The sequence below is a fragment of the Lissotriton vulgaris genome, chromosome 7 (assembly GCF_964263255.1).
Source record: "Lissotriton vulgaris chromosome 7, aLisVul1.2, whole genome shotgun sequence".
In the NCBI taxonomy this organism is placed as follows: Eukaryota; Metazoa; Chordata; class Amphibia; order Caudata; family Salamandridae; genus Lissotriton; species Lissotriton vulgaris.
In genome coordinates, this window is record NC_141695.1 from 851,374,888 (window position 1) to 851,397,494 (window position 22,607).

General features: G+C 49.8%; 1 protein-coding gene across 1 annotated transcript in view; it reads left to right on the forward strand.

Moving 5' to 3' along the window:
• The window catches only part of CLINT1 (clathrin interactor 1), a 656,796-nt gene that overhangs the window by 377,649 nt on the left and 256,540 nt on the right, over nucleotides 1–22,607 (forward strand). Inside the window, exon 8 of the mRNA XM_086931221.1 lies at nucleotides 9,147–9,225. Within this exon, the coding sequence (XP_086787347.1) occupies nucleotides 9,147–9,225 (79 nt within the window). The remainder of the gene's footprint in view (nucleotides 1–9,146; nucleotides 9,226–22,607) is intronic.

Genomic DNA, 22,607 nt, shown 5'->3' on the forward strand with positions numbered 1-22,607 from the left:
GAACAAAACTTGGGAAAGGCTATTTAGTCACTTCTACTGGCCCCAGATGCACCACAAGATGAAGGAGCTTGTGAGCTCCTGTTACCTGTAAGGCCAGTGGCAAGACAGGTGGCCACCCAAAGGCTCCCCTGATACCACTGCCAGTGGAAGGGTTATACCCTTTGAAAGGGTCGGTGTGGACATTGTGGCGCCACCTGAACCTCCCACAGCCTCAGGGAACAAATTCATTCTAGTAGTAGTGGCTCATGCTACTAGGTACCCTGAAGCAATCCCCCTTAGGGTTACTACAGCTCCTGCAGTAGCCAAGGACCTCCTAGGTGTCTTCACCAGGGTAGGGTATCCTAAGGAGGTGGTTTCAGACAGAGGTTCATATTTCGTCTGCTTACCTGAAACACATGTGAAAGGAGTGTGGTGTGCAGTACAAGTTTTACTACCCCATACCACCCACAAACCAATGGCCTTGTTGAAAGATTCAACAAGACATTGAAAGATATGATCATGGGATTCCCTGAAAAACTCAAAAGGAGATGGGATGTTTTGTTGTCATGCCTGCTTTTTGCTTATAGGGAAGTGCCACAGAAGGTAGTAGGGTGTTCACCATTTGAACTTTTGTTTGGTCATCCTGTAAGGGGACCACTTTGTCTTATGAAAGAGGGTTGGGAGAGGCCTCTCCAAATACCCAAGCAAGACATTGTGGACTATGTGCTTGGCCTAAGGTCCAGAATGGCTGAGTATATGGAAAAGGCATCCAGGAATCTTGAGGCCAGCAGGAGCTTCAGAAGCACTGGCATAACCGAAAAGCTGCCATGGTTGAATTTCAGCCTCGGCCACAGGTGTGGGTTTTGGAACCAGTGGCATCAAGGGCTCTCCAAGACAGATGGAGTGGCCCTTACCCTATCATGAAGAAAAAGTGAGGTCACTTAGCGGACCTGGGCACAAGCAGTACACCCAAAAGTGTTATCCCTGTGAACCGCCTTAAACTCTACAATGACATGGCTGACCTCACCATGCTGATGGTGACTGATGAGGATCTCCTCTCATCCAACCCAAAAGATGGGTCAGTGGATGGAGTGGTCTTTTCAGACACCCTCTACCCAATAGCAGACTGACTGCAACAAGTCTTGCAACAGTTTGCTAGTCTATTTTCCTTGACCCCTGGCCTGACCAGCTGGTGTTCCCATGATGTGGACACTGGTGACAGTAACCCTGCCAAAAACAAAATCTATCGACAATCAGACCAAGTCAAGGAAAGTATCAAAGCTGAAGTCAGCAAGATGCTGGAGCTAGGGATGATAGAACCCTCCGAGAGCCCCTGGGCTAGCCCAGTGGTTCTGGTCCCCATGCATCATCAACAGGGTGGAAAGAGAGAGATGAGGTTCTGTGTGGACTATAGAGGACTCAACTCAGTCACCAAGACAGATGCTCACCCCATTCTGCGAGCAGATGAGTTGATAGACAAGCTAGGGGCAGCCAAATTCCTCAGTACCTTTGACTTAACTGCAGGGTAGTGGCAGATTGGCATGGCCCCAGGAGCCAAAGAGAATACAGCATTCTCCACCTCTGATGGGCACTATCAGTTTACTGTAATGCCTTTTGGATAAAAGAATGCCCCTGCCACCTTCCAGAGGTTGATGAACCAAGTCCTGACTGGATTAAAGTCCTTTAGTGCAGCCTAACTTGGTGATATTGCTGTCTTTAGCTCCACCTGGCAGGATCACCTGATCCACCTTGGTGAGTTTTTACAAGCCCTGCAATCTGCAGGACTGACTATCAAGGCATCCAAATGCCAGATAGGGAAGGGCACTGTGGTGTACTTGGGCCACCTTGTTGGTGGAGGCCAGGTCCAACCCTTACAGCCCAAGATCCAGAGTATCATGGACTGGGCAGCTCCAACAACCCAGACCCAAGTCAGGGCATTCCTTGGCCTGACTGGATACTATAGGAAGTTTGTGAAGGGATATGGGTCCATTGTGACTCCCCTCACAGAACTCGCCTCCAAGAGAATGCCCAAGAAAGTCAACTGGACTGTTAGCTGCCAAAAGGCTTTTGACACCCTGAAAAAAGAAATGTGCTCAGCACCCATTCTAAAAGCACCAGACTACCCCAAGCAGTTCACAGTGCAGACTAACGCCTCAGAGCTGGAGATAGGAGCGGTCCTATCCCAGATCAATGAGAAAGGCCAAGACCAACCTGTTGCTTTTATATGCAGGAGGTTACTCCCCAGAGAGCAGCATTGGAGTGCCATTGAGAGGGAGGCATTTGCTGTGGTTTGGTCCCTGAAAAAGTTGAGACCTTACTTGTTTGGAACTCACTTCCTGGTTCAAACTGACCACAGACCTCTCAGATGGCTAATGCAGATGAAAGGGGAATATCCAAAACTACTGAGATGGTCCATTTCCCTATAGGGAATGGACTTTGAAGTGGAACGCCGACCAGGGAATGCCCATGCCAATGCAGATGGACTTTCTAGGTTCTTCCACTTAGACAATGAAGACTCCCTAAGGCAAGGTTAGTCTCATCACCTTTCGTTAGAGGTTGGGGGGGGGGGGGGTGAGAAAGTACCATCTTTCTTGCATTGGTATGCCCCCACTTTTTTCTGAACTGCTGATGTGCTTTGACCGAGTGTGCCTAGGCCCCTGCCAACCAAGTACCCAGGGCCTGTGTTCCTTCCCTAAAACTGTGTTGAAACTAAAACCCAATTGGCATCTCCGGCCCCCTGTCAGCCCCTAGTAAATGGTACCCTAGGTACCCAGGGCATGGTGACCAGAGAAGACCCCTAAGGGCTGCAGCACTTATTGTGCCACCCTTGGAAGCCATGTAACCTGACACCCACACACTGTCTTTGTAGGCTGAGTGTCTAGGTACAGAACTAAACAAGAGTCAACATGGCAGACATCCCAGTATGCCATGCCCACAAACCCACTGCCCTGGCATACATCAGTCACCCCTCTAGCTGGGTGCCCTATGCCAGTGGTGTGGACACAGGTGCATGAGCCCTGTGCCCCTACAGTACCCAGGGCCATTCTTGGGCACTGTAAGTGCAGTGATGCCGATAAGCGTATATGGTGCTGGGAGGTCGTCATTACGATCTCCACAGCACCATAATGGCTACACTGAAGACTGACAAGTTTGGTATCAAACTTCTCAGCACATTAAACCCACACTGATGCCAGTGTGGGATTTAATGTAAAATGCACCCCAGAGGACATCTTAGAGATGCCCCCTGAAACCTAACCTACAATCCACGTCTGGACTGAGTGGCTGCCCAGGCTGCCACACTGCAGACATGTTGCTGGACCCCTGGGTGAAGAGCCCCTCGCTGTCCTGGGCCTGCAACAATGCACATCCTGGGCGAGGTGCTAGGTCTCCTCCTCCAGGATGGGCAGGGGGAGCTTCAAAGGCATGCCGCCTTTGTGAGCTTCTCCAGGCCACTTGCTGTACTCAGCAACTGGCCCCCACCAGTTCTAACCCCTACTCTGGCGGGAAGACTGGCGGGAAACCCTACGTCAGGAACGGGGGTGGGGTCAGCCTTTTTCCAACCCCACCCCTCAGGTCGGAGAGGTGAGGTGAAGCACGTCCCCGGGCTCCGGTCATCTTGAAGATGGGGAGCTCTGCCCAATCACAGCTAGGTTCCTGCCCCCCTCCCAAAGGAGGGGAGCGGGCTAGGGGGTATACATACCCCAGGACAGGGACCTATTGGTCCCTGCCCTTGCCCTACCTGTAACCCCCCCAAACTTAGTATTTAGCGGCACCCTGAACATTCCTTCCTCCGATCCCGATAAGAAATAGAAGAAAGAAGATCAAGAAGAAGACCCGCTGTGCAGCTGCTCACAACAGGACGGCACCAACTGACTTGGCCTCAGCCCTTACGGCCTGTTGATCCTGGAACCTGCTCCTGCGTAATCCCGGCGACTCCTGCGGACAGCGACCTTGGGACCCCGGAGGACCTGCCTGCCTTGACCCTCTTAAAGACTGGGACTCCCATAAGCAGAGGCTATGCTTCAACAACCAACCCCCTGGTTCCAGCCAGGAAGCTCAAGACCTACCCACTCTGCACCCGCCGAGCCTGGCACATGCCCGAGTGATCCAAGACCACAAGGACGTCCCCCCGGCGACTTGGACCCGAAGTCCAGTGCCCAAAGACCCTCCTCGATGAACCAGACGCCGCCTGCATCTCAGGACCAGGGACCCCTCCAACCGAGACCAGCTGATGGTAAGATTTCCCGACACCAAAAGAAACCCCGGCGCCCTGCGGCTTCCTGTGCCTTCCTTTGGGGTACCTACCTCTTCTCCAGGATCCCAACTTACCTCTCGAAGTGGTGGTCGCACCTGAAGAATCATCGTCCCAGAGTCTGCAGCCTTTGTTACCTTTTGACCTTTCCCATTGAATAACATTGAGCGCCCGATGGCTCAAAAGCACCCTTCACCCAGCCGCCCGAGTGCCTCTGGCAGTGCAACCTTGCCATATCCTACTTCCCCATTTGCCCTGAGCAAGTGACAAGGAGCCCAGCTCCCACAGTTGTGTGGCCTGCTAGCCAGCAGCCCCCAACTGAAGGCCCTTCCCCTCATTGGTTAACATTGGGCCTAACTACCTCTGCACCCTGCTGCCCCTGTGCCGCTGAGGGTGAACCAACTGTACTTACCTGACCCTGGGGGACCCCTGAGTCTATGCCCAGAACCTTAGCTTCACCAGTCTGGTACTCACCTGGAAACCGGTAACTCACTTACCTGCCATTGGATAACATTGACTGGTTTGACTCGAAAAATCTTCCAAGTGTGAAGTTTTGAAAACTTAAAATATTCCCATAAAATCAGCCGAATCCCGAATTCCCAAGTACAAACCTGTGATCAGGAGGGAAGACAGTACTGTATCTTGTAAGCATTTACTGAACTGTAAAAGTAATCCTAACCGGTTCTACTAGTAACCTGAATTTTCTCCATAGAAATCCATTGTCTGCTTTTCTGTGAAATTTCTTCAAAGTGTCTACTTTTGAAAACTTGAAATATTCTTTAAAAATCGTACTAACTACTGAAACGTAAATACTTACCTGTCTTAAGTAGAGATCTCAGTGCTGGACCTAGGAGCCCAGTACTGGATTACGAAAGTAACGAGAACCTACTTTACCTGTAACCTGAATTTTCTCCTGTTGGATAACATTGCCAGATTTCCACTGACGTTTCAAAGTGTGAACTTTTAAAATACCTTTTTGTTCCTTAAAAATCCTTGCAATAACCAAAACGTTTTTACAAAACTGTTTCCAGCTTAGACCCCAGGACTGAATCTAGGATCCAGTCCTGGACTTACAAAAGTAATCTACAAAGTAATCAACTGTAATTGTGTAGAAAAACCCATTGAGCTCAATGCTAAATTGTGTTTAGAATTGTGTTGGCTATTGCAACCCCTGTACCTATTGTGTTTACAAAGTCATTGCCTTTCTGCAAAGCAATAACCTGAGATCACTCATCACTGAGAAAAGTATATTTTTTATGCCTGTTGGTTCTAATAATAAAACAACTATATCTTTTGATATAAAAACAATTGGCCTGGAGTTCAGTCCTTGAGTGTGTGAAACATTTTGCTGACTGAATGTGTACAACAAATGCTTTACACTGTCCTCTGGTACTGCCTTACTGCTCGACCAAGCTACCACTTTTGAGAGTAAGGTCAGCCCTGACTTTAACCTCTGTTATACCTCTGGGGTTGGTGGTCTCTATACACACTGTACCTTACTTTGGTCTAGTATATTATATAGAGTCACTTTCTCACGGGGGGGGGGGGTCATGTAGGTGTTGAACAGTGTGTGGTTGAGGGTCTTCTCATTACCATCAGTACATGCAAACATCTATAAGACACCTTATGATTTCCCCCCATATTCACAGAAACAAAATACCTTGGGGAGTAAGAACTCCCAAAAAGCAAGCCTAAGTTCTAAACAGTGTGTTTGGAATACAGTACCTCCATTTCAGAAATGTGTAGTACTACCACCCGGAATTCAGTGTGTATTTTTTCTAAGCTGTAGTGCAGGACAGGACACACACTGAAGTACTCTAAATTGTAGTTAGTTTTTTTGTTTCTCCTGTTCTCATTAATGGAGAACATATTATTTTCTGTTGTAATTGTGATGTAGATTTCATCATGATGAAGGGAAGTCGCCTTCCTTTAGCAGTTGTCTATCATCATATTTATCAGCAACTTTTTTGTTATCAAAAGTGACTTAAGTAGGATGTTGCAAGGTGTATTTAGTGCTGAAGGGCTGATGCCCTTAAGGGGGCTTGTCTAAATATTCTTTAAGTGTGTACTTTTCTGTTTTGTAATCAATTTTTAAATGACTCGATTTTGCTTTGACCTTGGGGAATATCTTAGCTGCTATGAGTATGAATAAACAAATGTTGAATTAACCTATACAGGTAAGTTGTTTTTCTATGGTGGAAATCAACAAAGACCAGGACTATCACACAGCTGTACAAAAGTTAATAAGGCAAAGTCTGACTAAAATCAGAGCATGGGCGTCATTGACCACCATTTGATGGCATGCCTGTCCCTTTGAGATCTCAGACATGTGCCCGGAAGCTTTTGTGTGTGGTCACATAGTCCTCTCCAGGTTCAGCAAGCAGAAGTAGGAGCTCCCAGATCATCGAAGAAAGTTCCAAAAATTGTCGACAGTGCATCGAGCAAAGCAGCCGAAAGAAGTAGAAAAACGCTTTAAATGCGCCGTGCAGGCAGCCAATTTCGGGGTTGAAGAATGTGCATTCCGGGGGGCTGGAATTGGCGAGGGAAATGGAGAATACTCCCCTTAGGTTCTGCTTGCCACCTTAGGTTTGCACAAAACGACATCCAGAGATCACTGCACTGAGCGCTATGAGATGTTGACCAAGTTCCAGCTGAAACACTCTAGACCAAGGCAAAGCTGAAGTGGAAGCACTGCACCACAATTTAGACACAGCACTAGCATCAAGTCTCCTTCAGGGACCTTGTTCTGTTCAGCGCTATAGAAAACACAGAGGAAACCGAGGTGACTCATTGAGAGGGGTCCACTGTCTTAATGTATTGTCTTATAAAGGAAGGGGTCCTGCAGAAGGAGTTGAGAGAAGGAGAACACAAGAGGTGTACCTTTGTAACAGTTCAGAAACATAGATGTTCCAAGCTGAAGCCTTTGGGCTCAAAGAACCCTAAGACACTCTCAACACCAATACACTTGATGAGCGAAGAGAAGTCGAAACAAAGAGGATCCCATGGGTCTTGGTGCAAGGACACCACTGGTGGTGTTGGTAGGGCAATCATGTACTTCCTAGAACAAACTAAAGAAAAGTAAGCCAGTTCTTTGTCGTTTGCACCTGCAAACCAGGACTCCCTAGTGAGCAAGCCGACCATTGCACAGTGGACCGTACAGGTAGTACTGACATCCTACACTGATGCAGGGATACCGCTAGAAGAGAAACCTAGAACCCACTCTAGGACATAAAAAGGAGCAACCCTCACCATTTTACTGAACGTTTCCTCTTAACTTAGGTAGGGCACCTACTTGATTGTCGATGCTCACCTTCACACAACCATATTGCATGGACATTCAAGTTTACATAGAAGAGCAGGTGGGACGAAAAGTATTAAAGCATCTGTTTGCAACCACAAACTCATTGACCCAGCCTTCATGTGGAAATGGATACCACTTTAAAATCAGTGCACAACATCTGAATCCAGAAAAGTTTAATTCAGCAAAGTGGAATAGTTATATTACCTGTAGGAGTAGTGTTGCAGCTCAGAGTTCCACTCTCTCAACCTAGAAATTAGATGTCTTTCACACAGCACGCAGAAACCTGATAAAGTAGACAAAAAGTCACCAAAGGAGAAACAAAAGAGAATCTGAAGATGGCAACCACTCACAGAAGCTTCTGAAGGCACACATCACTAGGGGACAGGTATGCCACTAAATTGTGGCTAGCGACACCCATGGTAAAAAAATGTTTTACATTTAAATTCCTTATCCAACCTGTGAATGGCAGAATAATACACAATTTATCAATCCCCAAAAATTCATAACGCTCAAAACTAATACTACAGACAAGAAAACATTTAATTTCGCTGCAGTTGGTAGGTCAAATGTATTAAACATTATTAAATTTGTTTTTAATCAGTGTAGTCTCACACCAGCCACTTTGCAGATCACTTTGACCTATTAATTGGTGAATCATGCATTTAAACAGGCGACGAGATGGCCCAGATAATATTAATGTTCCCATGTAATAGACTGGGTGATGAGCTTTTGTCTGCAATTCGGTAGTAAAGCAAATGGAATTAAAATCGGCACCTTCACTAATCCAATTTAGAAAACTTGTAAAAACATGGCTATTTGACCAATAACTGTCCAATACCTCTCTTCACAAGGTAGACTGCATGATTAAATGAGATTGCCAGCTTAAGTCGCAGCGCCGAGACACCCACGGGTATTTGTTGCGCTTTAGAAATGTTTAAAATAAATAAATAAATAAATAAATAAAATTATCTTCACATTGTAGGCGCTGTTCTTGAACCTGCAGTTATTCCTTCAGACCTCTCATACTTCAGGAAAAAATGCAAACATTGCATAGCTCTTTAAGTCCTTGGACTTGATTCCTAAAGGACCTTCTACCAAGTCACTCCTCTAATAAATGTAAAATGTACTGTGATGTAACGTGCAAAGAAACAGCATCATTCGCTTTTCTGTTACCCTGTTATTTAGCTAACATTGCCACATAATTTAATCCCTACAGAAGCAATTTCATTGGTCCAGGTTATGATACAAGTGTGCTTTCCTGACTCAGAGTAGAATTACTGTACTTTTCAAGGGGCTGACTTGGAGATGCAGTGCAAATATAGGGACCATATCTGCTTCAGGGCACTTCAAGCCTCCAATTACTACAAATTACAGTGTCCTTTCAGAACCTTCTGGTTTCTAGGTATACCGGTTTTCCCATGGAAAGGGAATTTAGAGGAAATAAACTTAATTATAAAGGCAGAAACACATTAATGCTTAAGGATGATGTCTCATGCAGAGGTAAATTAGCTTCTCTGACTGCTAAACAGCTGCACATTTATTTTCTAATTACCTGGCAAAACTTGTCTGAGAGAAATTGTATTTTTTTGATCACATTGATTGGTTTCTTCTCAGGCCTCCGGTGTCTCCAGTGGCAGTAAGTCGGGCAACGACCTGGTGGATCTCTTGTTTGATACATCAGCCCAATCAGCAGGTACTGTTCGCTATGTGGTCCTTCTTGATGTGGTATATTATGTTGTTCCTTTCTTATGTCTGTAGAGTGAAAGCACACTTGCTAGCTTGAGCCAACTCAATGCCCTGTTCTGCTGACTGTGCTCTTATTTGAAAGTTGTGAAGAGTGTAACTATTCAGGCTGTTTATAATGACGGAGTGCATACGTCTGTTCAAAAGAGTATGCATTCCTACAGGTTGCGTCCGAATATGATTTGCCAAATTGGGTGCTGTCGGATAAAGTTGTCAATATGTGCAAACTGCATGTGTTTTCTTAATGCATCAGTACATAAGCGCAAATGTCTTAGAGTATAATTATATGAATTTTCTTCTTTTTACATAGCATTGTGCAGGTCATGTTGTGTTATTTGTATTTGCACAAATTGTTAATTGACTTTCAAATTTCTTTTTATAATAAACATTAAGTTGTGAGTATGGTGTTACACTTCTTTTCTAAACAAAAACTCAGATTTTGGTAGTGCTCAAACAAAGTAACTCCCGACTTTTCACTGGTGTTTGCCTTCAATAAGGCCCAATATAATTTTGGTAGATTTAAACTTCTCATCTTTCATTTATTTTCAGTATTCATTCAACAATAAAATACTTACCACTTTTCACTGACAAATCTCATTTGATTTAAACAGTTACATTTTTACTAAGGGTAATTTTCTCAGTAGGGCCCTTTGACGGCATGTTGTTGTTGCATCTTTTATTTCATTTTACAGCATTTAGAGTATGTGTTTGTGTTTTTAAACTGTTCAGTCTGATAGAAATTCATACTTTGTAGGTGCCAGACATTACATTGGCCCACTTCACAGCTTTTGATATTTGGCTTTGTTTGGCAAAGTTCTTTCTTTTTAAGGTGTCTGAGTCCTCTTATGTGATCTTAATGCATTTTTCTCACCATTACATATGGTGTACTTCTGAACATATGTAAACATTTTCCAGAATTGGGTCTTTTATAGAATCACATGCTTGATTCATCCCCATAGTCGAGCTGGGAGTCTCACTGTAATGTCTCCGCAGCGGTACCATGTGAATGTGCCTCTAAATCTTAAACACAATGTATAGTAGCTTTGTCACATTGCTTACAAAGAACCAAACCTCAAACAATCGGAGATAATCTGACTTATGAGCACACCCTGAGAGACCATCCTTCTTTAGATTTCTACCTCACATTGTGTGTTAAGGGTGTAATCTGTGCTACTTTTCTCTTTTCCTCACAGATCTTTTTCTCTCAGTCCAAACCTTTGGTATTCTCGAAGGTTAATACACAATGACAGTTAATGTCTGTCACTTCTATAAAAAAGGGGGGGGGGGTCTCTTTAAACCCTGTGAGACTTGTTGTAAGAACAGGCTACATAATGAAGACTCTTATAAAGGTTCTATTTACTGCATGTATCCTAATCATAAAGCCTAAAGAATGCAGAGTATGCCACACCTTCTCAACTAAAACCTTCAAGGATAGAGAAGGAAGTATTTTAATTTGGCTATATAAGATCAGATCTAAGGAAGTGCCACCTTCTGAAGAAGATTCTAATGACCTAAAAACGTCTAAAAAGAGTGCATTCTGAGGAAAGACACCATGGAGTTTTAAAATACAAACCATCCACCTCTTAAAAACCTCCTCATAAGGTTCTGAGGAGGTCAAGAGGCCAACGGCTGTTTTTTGAGGAACGTATTCACAGAAGTAAAACCAGACATAAGCCAGTGTCTGAACTGCTAAAAAAAAAAACTCCTCCGGTTTTTACCAGAAACTTCGAGGACGAGACAGTCGTCATCAAACCCATCAATTATACCGTCATATGCATCATCGACAGTCATTGTCAACCAAATAAGTGAAAATACAGTGCTAATGCCATCCACTACATAGGTGCCTGCTGCATCTTTGTCCACAAGAGTGACTTCTACTGCCCTGTCAATGGCGCTTGCAATATCATCAATACCATCAACAATTTCACCTTCATCAAAGTAATTTTCAAAGGAATCAGCAACACTTTTACCACCATCGAAAATGAAGTCGCTGACAACACCAATGATGATGCCACTGTTAATTGTGCCCGTGTTGGTGACTGTTGGCTGTGGCCTCCACAACAAAATAAAGAACTTAAAATTCTCCTAAAGACTGAACAAAATAAGGCAAGGTTTCACAAAAGTCACCACAAGACCTGTTTGACTCTGAAGAAGAAGAGGAGGAACTTGCTTTTGGGGCAGTTTCTAGCCCTACCCAACACAAAGTAAAATATCTGTAGGAGAGTAGGGTCTGCAATCCTATGATCACCCAGATTTTTTGCTTTTGTTTCACTGGTTTACGACTTTCTCTGGCTGTGGGCCTGCTAATCAGACCCACAGCCTAGCTGTTCTCTCACTAAATTACAACGTGTACCTTAGGTGCATTTACCAATTGGTACTGGGCCACCTTATCAGACCCTGTAACTCAGGGCATAGGTGTACCCAGGGCCTACCAGGGGCTGAAGCATGTATTATGCCACCCCTGGCTGGCCATCTAAATCTGACACAACTGGCTGCACGACAGCTGGGGCAAGGTGGTGTAATCACCCTTTGCTTTAGATATAGTATCCCTATATCTAACCCTAAAATGGACACACAGATTCCTATCAGTCACTCCTATGGCAGGCCTTGACAATCCAGAGGGCAGAGTGCTTGGAATCGTGTGAGATGGTGCTCTGGCATGAGCTGAGCCCGTTTGCAGCTTGCGGAACCAAGTCCTAATAGCTGTTCCATGATTACGCGTACCATATACTCTTAAGTGCATTATAATCCTCGCCGTTAAATGCTATCTTTGGTATCGCTTTATCAAAACATGTCGAGTAAGGTGTCATACGAATTGGAATACTAACCCCTCGCCAATTCTGGCAACGGGGTTAGCATTCCACCCTTCTAGAGGGACACGACATGTATGTAACTGTGAACCCCGGTTAAAGTTAACTCGAGCCTCAGCATCACAAAATGGATGCTGCCACCACAGACACGAGTCTGACCCCCTGCAGCTGGGAGTCCTTCCAGCGAGGGGAGCTTGGACAAAGGGTTTCCTGTCGGGGCGGCGCTCGCACCATCCCAGACAGGGTTTTGTGTATCCTGGGTAGGCAGGGCTTTTCAGGAAGGTGACTGCAAGAGGCACCCCGGTGCTCACTACGCATCTGCCGGCTAGAACCAGTTCCAGGGGCACACCAGCCCCTGGCCTGGGGAAAGTCCGGCATGGGAGAGGGGTGTAACCACCCCCCTTCCTGGTCCCACCCCTAGGTCAGGACCTAGTCGCGTACCCACCCCTTTCTTTAGGATAAAGGCAGGAGCGGGGACCCTTCCAAATTAGATCATCTTTGAATCCTGAAACTACTTTCTACGAAAGGAACTCTCGACTCTTCTCAAGATTTCTCCCTTGTGACTAAGGAGTAGTCACCCTGCATCCGCAGGCACCATCTAAGAACTCTGCGGTTTGCTGCACGTCCTTCCTCCGGAATCCGACTGACCAGCTCGACGAGACCCGGCTTCCCTGGCACCTCTGACCTCTACCTACCTCTACAGCTAAGCTGAGAACCGTAGGTGCGACGAGACCTCGAGGGACCGGCCATCATCAGAACTGCACAACTTCTATCCAGCACGACCGCCGAGGGATCCTCTGGTGAGTGCTTTGGGGTCCGAGAAGCCCCGACCCTGAGCAGCTCAAGCACCGAAGTCCAGCCCCCCAGCATCCACGAGATCTGCGTGGGGCCCTTCTGCTTTTTGGCTGCTCACCGCGTTGTCTGGCTACTAGCCCGCTGGCTTGTGGCCTTCCCGACGACAACAACGCTGCTGGTCTGGTTGCTCCAGACTCGCCCTTGCTCCCTTCCGAAAGAGGAGCACCCCGGACCCTCCTGGTCCACTCAAGACGCCATTTTAGGTCCACCGCGTGGGCTTGAATTTGCCAAGACTTGTTGCCCCAATCCTGGGTCCAGTGACGTCGACAGCATCAACCATCGTGGGACAGCTCGCACCTCCATCCTGGTCGCCGACAACGCCTCCTGGTCCGTGAGACTGCAGAGCCCAGCTTCGCCCACTCACCTGGTCGAGGTGACTACCATCCGGTGCCCTCCTGGTGACATCTGATCACTGGCTAGTGGTTAAGAACTTGGTCCCCTCTGCTTTCAGGTGTCATCCATCTTCGATCCAGGCTTGGATCACTTCGAACAATCGTCACTGGTCGCCTGCCAGCAACTCTTTCTTCAGGCTCCTGGTTCGTCAACGAGGATTCCCGACGTCTGTACAGACCTATGCAGCCGCAGCCCCTGGGCTAGGTAACTTCGGCATTTCGGTGCCCCAGCATAGCCTCACTATCCAAGGGTCCAGAGTCACTGTCGTTTCGACCTACCTTATCGGGTTCGCCCGAGAACACTAACTTTGCTTTTACTAGCTCCCATAGACTTTGTCCCGCATCCCGCGTGAGAGTGCACACTCTGCACCCGAGTCCCCTAGGCCTCCTACTAGTAATCTGAAGGTTCAGTAACGTAGTCCTAGCGATTCCAAAGCCTATTAGTCCAGTACTTACCTGCTAGTAATTTCGCATTCCACTTCCATAGTATATGGTTTTTCGTGCCCCTCAGGCATTTGTGTAAATTGTGCAGCTTAAAGTATTTTTGTAAGAGTTTTGTTGTGTGCTTAGTACCCTGTCCTCATAAAGAGTACAGGGCTGTTGTGATCTAAATAAATACACTGTTTATTTTCATAACACTTGTGTGGTGTCCTTTCACCTGGTGTTCAAGGGGTATATGTGATGGTATAACAGCTGGCTTAACACGCCCTCTAGAGTTTAGCCCGAAGACTGCTCTTGTCCATGCTACTAGGATAGCTGGTCTATCGGTTGACTTACAACCAATCACCATAAGGTTTGTTTGGACTGATACATAGTGATCACTAGAATAGTGAACACTGAATATCAGGCCAACTTCTCACAATATCAGTACCCTGTTGATGACTATTATGATGACCATTCCCAATACCTGTATGAGACTCAACCGGAAACCACAGCACCCAGAGCACTGTATCAAACTTTTCAAGATCATCCAGAACAATGTCATTGCAGTCCAGAACCTTTTGACAGTGGCACACAGGTTTCAGGTCAACCTATGATGCAGGTCCCATTAAATCTAGTAAGGGATCTTTAACTAACTTTGGCCAACTGCTACATATGTTTCCCTAAGACATCATTGCTGCCTCTTCGCTGAGTTTCGCTACCACTGTCTATTTTTCATAGAACACAACCGCCTACTCCAAAGAGTTAACCATCCGCGTCACATATTCTACAACCAAGTCAGCCAGACAATGACTTACACACAGACGATGCCCATGAAGATGGGAAACTTCTACCCTTTTTTCTGCTTGAACTAATCCAGAATAAGACGATTACCGCCCCTCTTCCTGATGATATAGGTGACTTCCACAGCCTTACAGAAAGGGCATCTAAAAGATTTGGCCTTCTCATATCAAGCCAAGAAACGTGTTCCTTTTTCTATAACTTCAAAGAGCCACCCAGGATGACAGAGCAATTCCTATAACTTGTCATATAAGGTCTCAAAATTATGAAAAATCCAGCAACTGTGGCAGCTGTGCAATCCAGGCTAGATGCAAAATATAAAGCTCCTGACATTCTCATCTGCCTTATTGACATCCAAGGGCAGATTCAATATTAATACAAGCAGCGCAAAGAAGATTGGATCACAGGCTCCATTTCGATGATGGGGAAGGTTGAAGCATGTGACTTAATGAAAAAATACCCACTCTGAAGAAATGCAGTTAGAAGGGAGTAACTCATTTTCATTCAGATGAGCCTCTCAGTAAGTGCATATGCTTCCTTCATCCAGATTATAAACCACAAGAGTGTAAGATCTGTCAAAATATTTTGACAAAAACTGTACAAGACACGCAAAGGGAATTTAAGAAGATCCAGTATGTTGATTAGGTGAGTGTCATGGTACCTTTTTTGTGGATTCTCAAGAAAGCGGTGTCATTGAATCATGCATACACTAAGGCTTCTGGTGTGTCAATAAAAGGTGCAAAAACGGACCGTCTGGATCGGGCAAAAAGAAACGTCCTCTTATTGCCTCCACTGCAGATAATTCCAGCATGCCTAAAAAGCCCAACATTGTCTGAAAAGTACTATGAGGTAACTCTTCTCTCAAATTCACATACAGCTGCATTTCTATTTCTATTGATGACATCACTGTTGTCAACCCAGAAGGCAACAGACCCTTCATTGAAACCTAATGTATTGTTACCATTGGCAGTGAGCACTCAAGCTTCAGCGAGTGTTAGACGGACCGGGAGGGTCGGCCGAGGTACGGGGAGAGGTCTCCAGGGAGAGCCGTCTCCAACGACTGTACAGATGAATAACTTCCCCCCCACAGACGGACACCACACAAGACTGAAGGTTAACGAGACTTTATATGCAATTCTTAGGTTACGATGATATGGTACAAGGAGGTCTGGACTCAGGGGTCCCCTCTAGCTTAGTCTTTGGTTGAGGAAAAGGGTAGCGGGACAGTCTTTAGTTACCGGTGAGTCCAAAAATAGCTCTCAATCCTTGAGCTCGGCGTTCTTGATGATCGGGCCGTGGAGGAGCCAAGCAGGTCCCGAGATGGTCGGATGAAAGATGACGGTCCGCGGCGGAGCCTGCAGGTCCCGATGAAGATGACGGTTACAACGGTCCGCGGCCACGCCAGCAGATCCGGACGACGATGAAGGATGAAGGTTACGACGGCTGTGGCAGCGCCAACAGGCAGGATGATGGTGCACAGGACAGAGCTACGGCAGCGCCAGTAGTCCGTTCAGGATGAGTTCCTCTTTACGTCTCTCGACTCCAAGATACAACTGCCTTCCTGCTCTGGAGCTGCCCCAGTTATAGGGCTGGCGTGCTTTGATGTCCGGACCCTCGCACTTGGAGGTCGGGGGTCCGGGATGCGGGATTCCAGACACCCAGCAGGGGGGTGGAGCCAGCGCCCGGGGAGGCGATGGGCGAGCGGCACTTGGCGGGGGGAGCCATCGACACCTCTTTCTCCCATTGACTTGCCAAGTAGCCCGCTCACCTCCTGGGTGGATGGTGGTGCCGAGATGTCTGAGGCCGGGCCAGGCCCAGGGTCGGGGTCGATCGGGGGCCAGGCGACCTCGTGGTGAAGTGTCCAAGATGGCGGTTCAGGTTGGCCGCGTGGGCCGGCAGGGGATCGGGCCCACGAGGTTAGCTTGCCTCGCAGGCAGGGGCCCTGAGAGGGCAGCAGATGTACAATGATGATGCGTGGTACTGTCGTGGCGGCTCTCGGGCCTGGTTGGGCTGGGGGAGAGCGGCCCTTCATGTGGCCTGTCCAACATGCGTCCCCCCCAGCTGAAGGCGGGGAGAGTTACCCATCTTCCTGGGGACTCTCGTCGTCGAGGCGGAAAAACCGGGACAGGCCGTCTGCGTTGGCGTTGTCTGGTCCTGGCCGGTGTTCGACTGTGAAGTCCATACCTTGCAGGGAGATGGACCAGCGCAGCAATTTTGGGTTTTCCCCCCGCATATGCATCAGCCACTGCAGGGGTCGGTGGTCGGTCTGCACCCGGAAGTGGGTGCCAAAAAGGTAGGGCCGGAGCTTTTTGAGGGCCCATACCACTGCGAATGCTTCTCTCTCTATGGTGCTCCAGCGTTGCTCCCGGGGTAGGAGCCTCCGGCTGATGAAGGCCACGGGTTGATCAAGGCCTTCGGTGTTCACTTGGGACAGGACCGCCCCAATGCCCTGGTCGGAGGCGTCCGTCTGGACGAGGAACTCCCGGCTGTAGTCGGGGGCCTGGAGCACAGGAGCGGAACACATGGCGGCCTTCAATTGTTCGAATGCCGTTTGACACTCTGGGGTCCAGTTCACTTTCTTTGGTTGATTCTTTGACGTGAGTTCCGTGAGAGGCCCCACTATGGTTCCATAGTCTTTTACAAACCTTCGGTAATAGCCTGTGAGGCCCAGGAATGCTCGTACCTCGGTTTGGGTGATAGGGGGCTGCCAGTCCTGGATGGCAGCAATTTTTAGCTGTAGAGGGGCCACTAGGCCGCTTCCCACCTGGTGCCCGAGGTAGGTCACAGACCCTTGTCCAATTTGACATTTGCTGGCCTTGATCGTGAGGCCAGCTCGTTGAAGGGCTTGCAGCACTGCTCGGAGGTGGTGGAGGTGTTCGGTCCAGTGGTGGCTGTACACAGCGATGTCGTCTAGGTAGGCGGCGCTGAACCCTTCGAGCCCCGCCAGGACCTTATTGACGAGCCGTTGGAAAGTCGCTGGTGCATTTTTCATGCCGAAAGGCATGACCGTAAAATGATAGTGGCCATCGGGGGTGGAGAAGGCAGAACGTTCCTGTGCTCGGGGTGTGAGGCCGATCTGCCAATAACCTGCTGTCAGGTCGAAGATGCTGAGGTAGCGGGCAGCTCCCATTCGGTCGACCAGTTCATCTGCCCGGGGGATGGGATGTGCGTCCGTCCGGGTGACCTCATTCAGGCCCCGGTAGTCGACACAGAACCGGAGTTCTGGGGTGGTTCCGGGGGCGGCTGCTTTGGGGACCAGCACGACCGGGCTGGCCCATGGACTGTCTGAGGGCTCGATGACCCCGAGCGTGAGCATCTTGGCCACTTCCGCCTGGATGCAGGCCCGTACCCGATCAGGTACGCGGTAGGCCCGGTGGCGGATAGGAGGGCTATCTCCGGTGTCCACATCGTGCACACACCAGGACGTGACACCTGGGGTGAGGGAGAACAGGCTGGCGAACTGTGACAGGAGGGCTTGGCACTCTTGGCGTTGTTCTCTGGTGAGGGTCTCCGAGAGGCGGACCCCATCTACGGAGCCGTCTTGCTCCTGGGTCCGCAGGAGGTCAGGGAGAGGCTCGGAGTCGTCTTCAGCCCCGTTGTCTGTGGCCATCAGTAGGCTGAGTTCGGTTCGTGCAAAGTGAGGTTTCAGCCTGTTGGTGTGGAGGACCCGGAGTGGGTTCCGGGAGGACCCCATATCGATCAGATAGGTGGCAGGGCCCTTGCGCTCGATCACCTTGAAGGGCCCCGTCCATTTGTCTTGGAGAGCGCAAGGTTCTGTGGGGGACATTACCCATACTTGTTGCCCCGGCTCGAATTCAATGGATGAGGCGTTCTGGTCATACCATTTTTTCATATCCTCTTGACTGGCCTCTAGGTTGGCTTTTGCTAGGTCTCTGAACCGCTGGGACTGGTTGCGGAGGGTGAGGAGGTACCGGAAGACGTCTGGAGGGTTCTTGGCCGGAGGCATCTCCCAGCCTTCTTTGATCAGGCTGAGCGGCCCCCGCACTGGGTGCCCGTATAGCAGTTCAAATGGGCTGAAGCCTAGTGATTTTTGTGGGACCTCCCGGTAGGCGAAGAGGAGGCACGGCAGCAGTACATCCCACTGGCGACGGAGGGGCTCTTCCAATCCCCCGATCATCCCTTTTAGTGTGCGGTTGAACCGCTCAACCAGTCCGTTCCCTTGGGGGTGATAGGGGGTCGTGAATCGGTAGGTGACCCCACACTGTTGCCAGAGTGATTTCATGTATTTAGAAATAAAGTTCGTGCCTCTGTCGCTGACGACTTCTCGGGGGAACCCCACACGGGAGAAGATCCCCATCAGGGCCCGGCCGACCACTGGGGCTGTCACGGTCCGGAGAGGTATAGCCTCAGGGTAGCGGGTGGCGTGGTCCACCAGCACCAGAATAAAGCGATGGCCTTGTTTTGTACGCGGGTCTAGGGGTCCCACAATGTCTATTCCGACCCTCTCAAATGGGGTCGTGACTACTGGAAAGGGTTGCAAGGGGGCCTTTAGTTTGCGGCCGCTCTTCCCACTGGCTTGGCACGTGGGGCAAGATCGGCAATGCTGGTGCACATCGTTTCTCATTTTGGGCCAGAAGAAGTGGGTCACTAGGCGGCTGTAAGTTTTATCTTGTCCGAGGTGCCCTGCCAGGGGGACATCGTGGGCCAAGTTTAACAGGAAGTCTCTGAAACGGAGGGGTACCGCTAGTACTCTGTTGGCCCCCAGCTCGGCGATTCTTTGCTCGCTGTACAGTAGATCATTGTCCCAGTAGACCCAATGAGTTCCGGAAGTATCCCCTGCGCCTTGGGCGAGCGCTTGTTGGCGGAGTCCCTCTAGGGAGGGACAGGTCTTCTGCTCCCGGCGAAATTGTTCTTGCGTGGGTCCCCCCTCTTGGGCCCACTGGTCAAGGTTAGCGATGTCGGAAGGTTGAGCAGGTTCGAGGGGGGTGTCATGGTCGGTGGTCTCGGCTGGGGCGACCGGAGGCGGCGGCGCCGGCCATTCTGGTTCTTCTGGGTGAGGGTTGGCCCGGGCGGCCATGGACCGGGTGGTGACGCACGCCCAGTCCGGGACGCCTAACATCCCCAAGTGTTCTTTTCGCTCCACGGCTGCCCACGGGGAGCTCTCCAGGTCATTTCCGAGTAGGCAGTCCACGGGGGAGTCGTCTCGGACCGTCACCTTCAGCATGCCGGAGACCCCTCCCCACTCAAAGGGGACGCAGGCCATCCGACACAGACTTTCCGAGTTGTCGGCTGATCGCACAGGGCAGAGGATGTTCGGTAGATATTGTTCTGGGGTCACCAGGTGACAGCGGACGGCTGTCACACTGGCCCCGGTGTCTCGAAGGGCTTCGGCCCGTCGTCCATTGATGCTTACCCATTGGCTGTACTTCTGGGTGTTAGCGGGTAGGGGGACCCGCGGGACCATGTCTCTTCCCCCTAAGCACGCGAGAGTCATGGCGGCTGGCTCCCACTCTTGATACTCTTGCTGGTCTGTTTCTTGTTCCTCGGGGATCTGTTCTTCCCCTAGTGCCGCGGCGGCCATTTGGCGGGGTTTTGGACTCTGATACTGCGGGCAGCTTGGGTCATTTGCATAGTGGCCGACTCGCTGGCATCGGTGACATGTGACATTGGCTCTGTACCCCGGTCGCGCCGGGGTGCTACCCCGGTTGGCCGGGGGGGTGGTGCTGGCAGCGGGGGCGGCCGGAGTGTTGTCTCTCCCTCGTCCTTGGCCCCCTCCCCCTCCTCTCGGTCGGTGGTGTCCATTGTTGTTCCTGTTTTGCTCGTAGGACCCATTCCGGCCCACTCTGGTTATCTCCCACCGGTCAGCTTCGGCTGCGAGCTGCCGGGGATCGGTCAACTTGCTGTCGAGGAGGTGTTGGCGTAGTTCGATGAAGCAATTGTTGGACAGATGCTCCCATACCATCAGATTGAACAGCTGCTCGTATGTCGTGACGTTGTTTCCTTTGATCCAGCCTTCGAAAGCTCTGCTAAAGTACGTTACATAGTCCACCCAAGTTGTACCCGGGATGCGTGTGCAGTCTCGGAACCTCTGGCGGTACATCTCGGGCGTGAGACCATAGCGGGTGAGGAGGGCCGCTTTCATATGGTCGTAGGAGGTCATCTGGTGGTCTGGGAGCTGTAACAGGGTATCGCGGCCTTCATTGAGGAATCTGCCCCATAGGCCGGCACCCCAGTCGGTTCTATCGATCCGGTGCGCAGTCATAGCGATTTCATAGGCCTTAAACCATTGTTGGATGTCGTCCTCTCGGAAATATTCTCGGACCACATCCTTGGGGATGTGTACTTTTTTCTCCGCGGTCCCCGGGGTGTGTGGTCTCTCGGGCACCCCTAACTCTTTATTCTGTTTGCGCAGGTTGATCTCGGCTATGTTCCGTTCGTGCTCGTACGCCAGTTTCTTTTCCTCGAGCTCCCTTTGTCTCTGTTTCTCTTCTCTTTCTTCTCGGAGACGTAGGTGCTCTAAGTTGATTTTTTGTTCGGCCAACTTGAGTTCTATTTCCATCTTGAGTCGGGCCATTTCTAGCTCGTGTAGTCGGATTTTTTCTCTTTCTTGGATCTCGTCTTGCGGGAGACCGGTTCTTTGCCCTTCAGGGGCTGTGGTGGTTTGCTCAGGGGCTTCGGTATCCCCGGTCTCTGCCCAAGATTGTAGGGCATGTTTAAAATCGTCCTTGGTGCTTAGTCCGGTGGTAGCGATACCTAGTTCGATGCAGAACTGCTTTAGTTCACGGTGGCTGTACTCCTCTAGTTTTTCCATTTGGAACTTCTCGGTTGATCCGCTTTCTTTAGTTGTCATTATGGTTCGTTGTGGGGTGAGCTATTTTCTGTACGTTATGCGGTGATTCGAATCGCGCCGCTGGCCACCAATGTTAGACGGACCGGGAGGGTCGGCCGAGGTACGGGGAGAGGTCTCCAGGGAGAGCCGTCTCCAACGACTGTACAGATGAATAACTTCCCCCCCACAGACGGACACCACACAAGACTGAAGGTTAACGAGACTTTATATGCAATTCTTAGGTTACGATGATATGGTACAAGGAGGTCTGGACTCAGGGGTCCCCTCTAGCTTAGTCTTTGGTTGAGGAAAAGGGTAGCGGGACAGTCTTTAGTTACCGGTGAGTCCAAAAATAGCTCTCAATCCTTGAGCTCGGCGTTCTTGATGATCGGGCCGTGGAGGAGCCAAGCAGGTCCCGAGATGGTCGGATGAAAGATGACGGTCCGCGGCGGAGCCTGCAGGTCCCGATGAAGATGACGGTTACAACGGTCCGCGGCCACGCCAGCAGATCCGGACGACGATGAAGGATGAAGGTTACGACGGCTGTGGCAGCGCCAACAGGCAGGATGATGGTGCACAGGACAGAGCTACGGCAGCGCCAGTAGTCCGTTCAGGATGAGTTCCTCTTTACGTCTCTCGACTCCAAGATACAACTGCCTTCCTGCTCTGGAGCTGCCCCAGTTATAGGGCTGGCGTGCTTTGATGTCCGGACCCTCGCACTTGGAGGTCGGGGGTCCGGGATGCGGGATTCCAGACACCCAGCAGGGGGGTGGAGCCAGCGCCCGGGGAGGCGATGGGCGAGCGGCACTTGGCGGGGGGAGCCATCGACACCTCTTTCTCCCATTGACTTGCCAAGTAGCCCGCTCACCTCCTGGGTGGATGGTGGTGCCGAGATGTCTGAGGCCGGGCCAGGCCCAGGGTCGGGGTCGATCGGGGGCCAGGCGACCTCGTGGTGAAGTGTCCAAGATGGCGGTTCAGGTTGGCCGCGTGGGCCGGCAGGGGATCGGGCCCACGAGGTTAGCTTGCCTCGCAGGCAGGGGCCCTGAGAGGGCAGCAGATGTACAATGATGATGCGTGGTACTGTCGTGGCGGCTCTCGGGCCTGGTTGGGCTGGGGGAGAGCGGCCCTTCATGTGGCCTGTCCAACAGCGAGCCTACGTTTGACAATGCTGTTGAAGACTTTCTTGTAGACCACCCCAAGGATAACTACCCCATTGTCAAACATTGTTGACAACTACACTCTATCTACACTAAGCAAACCAGGT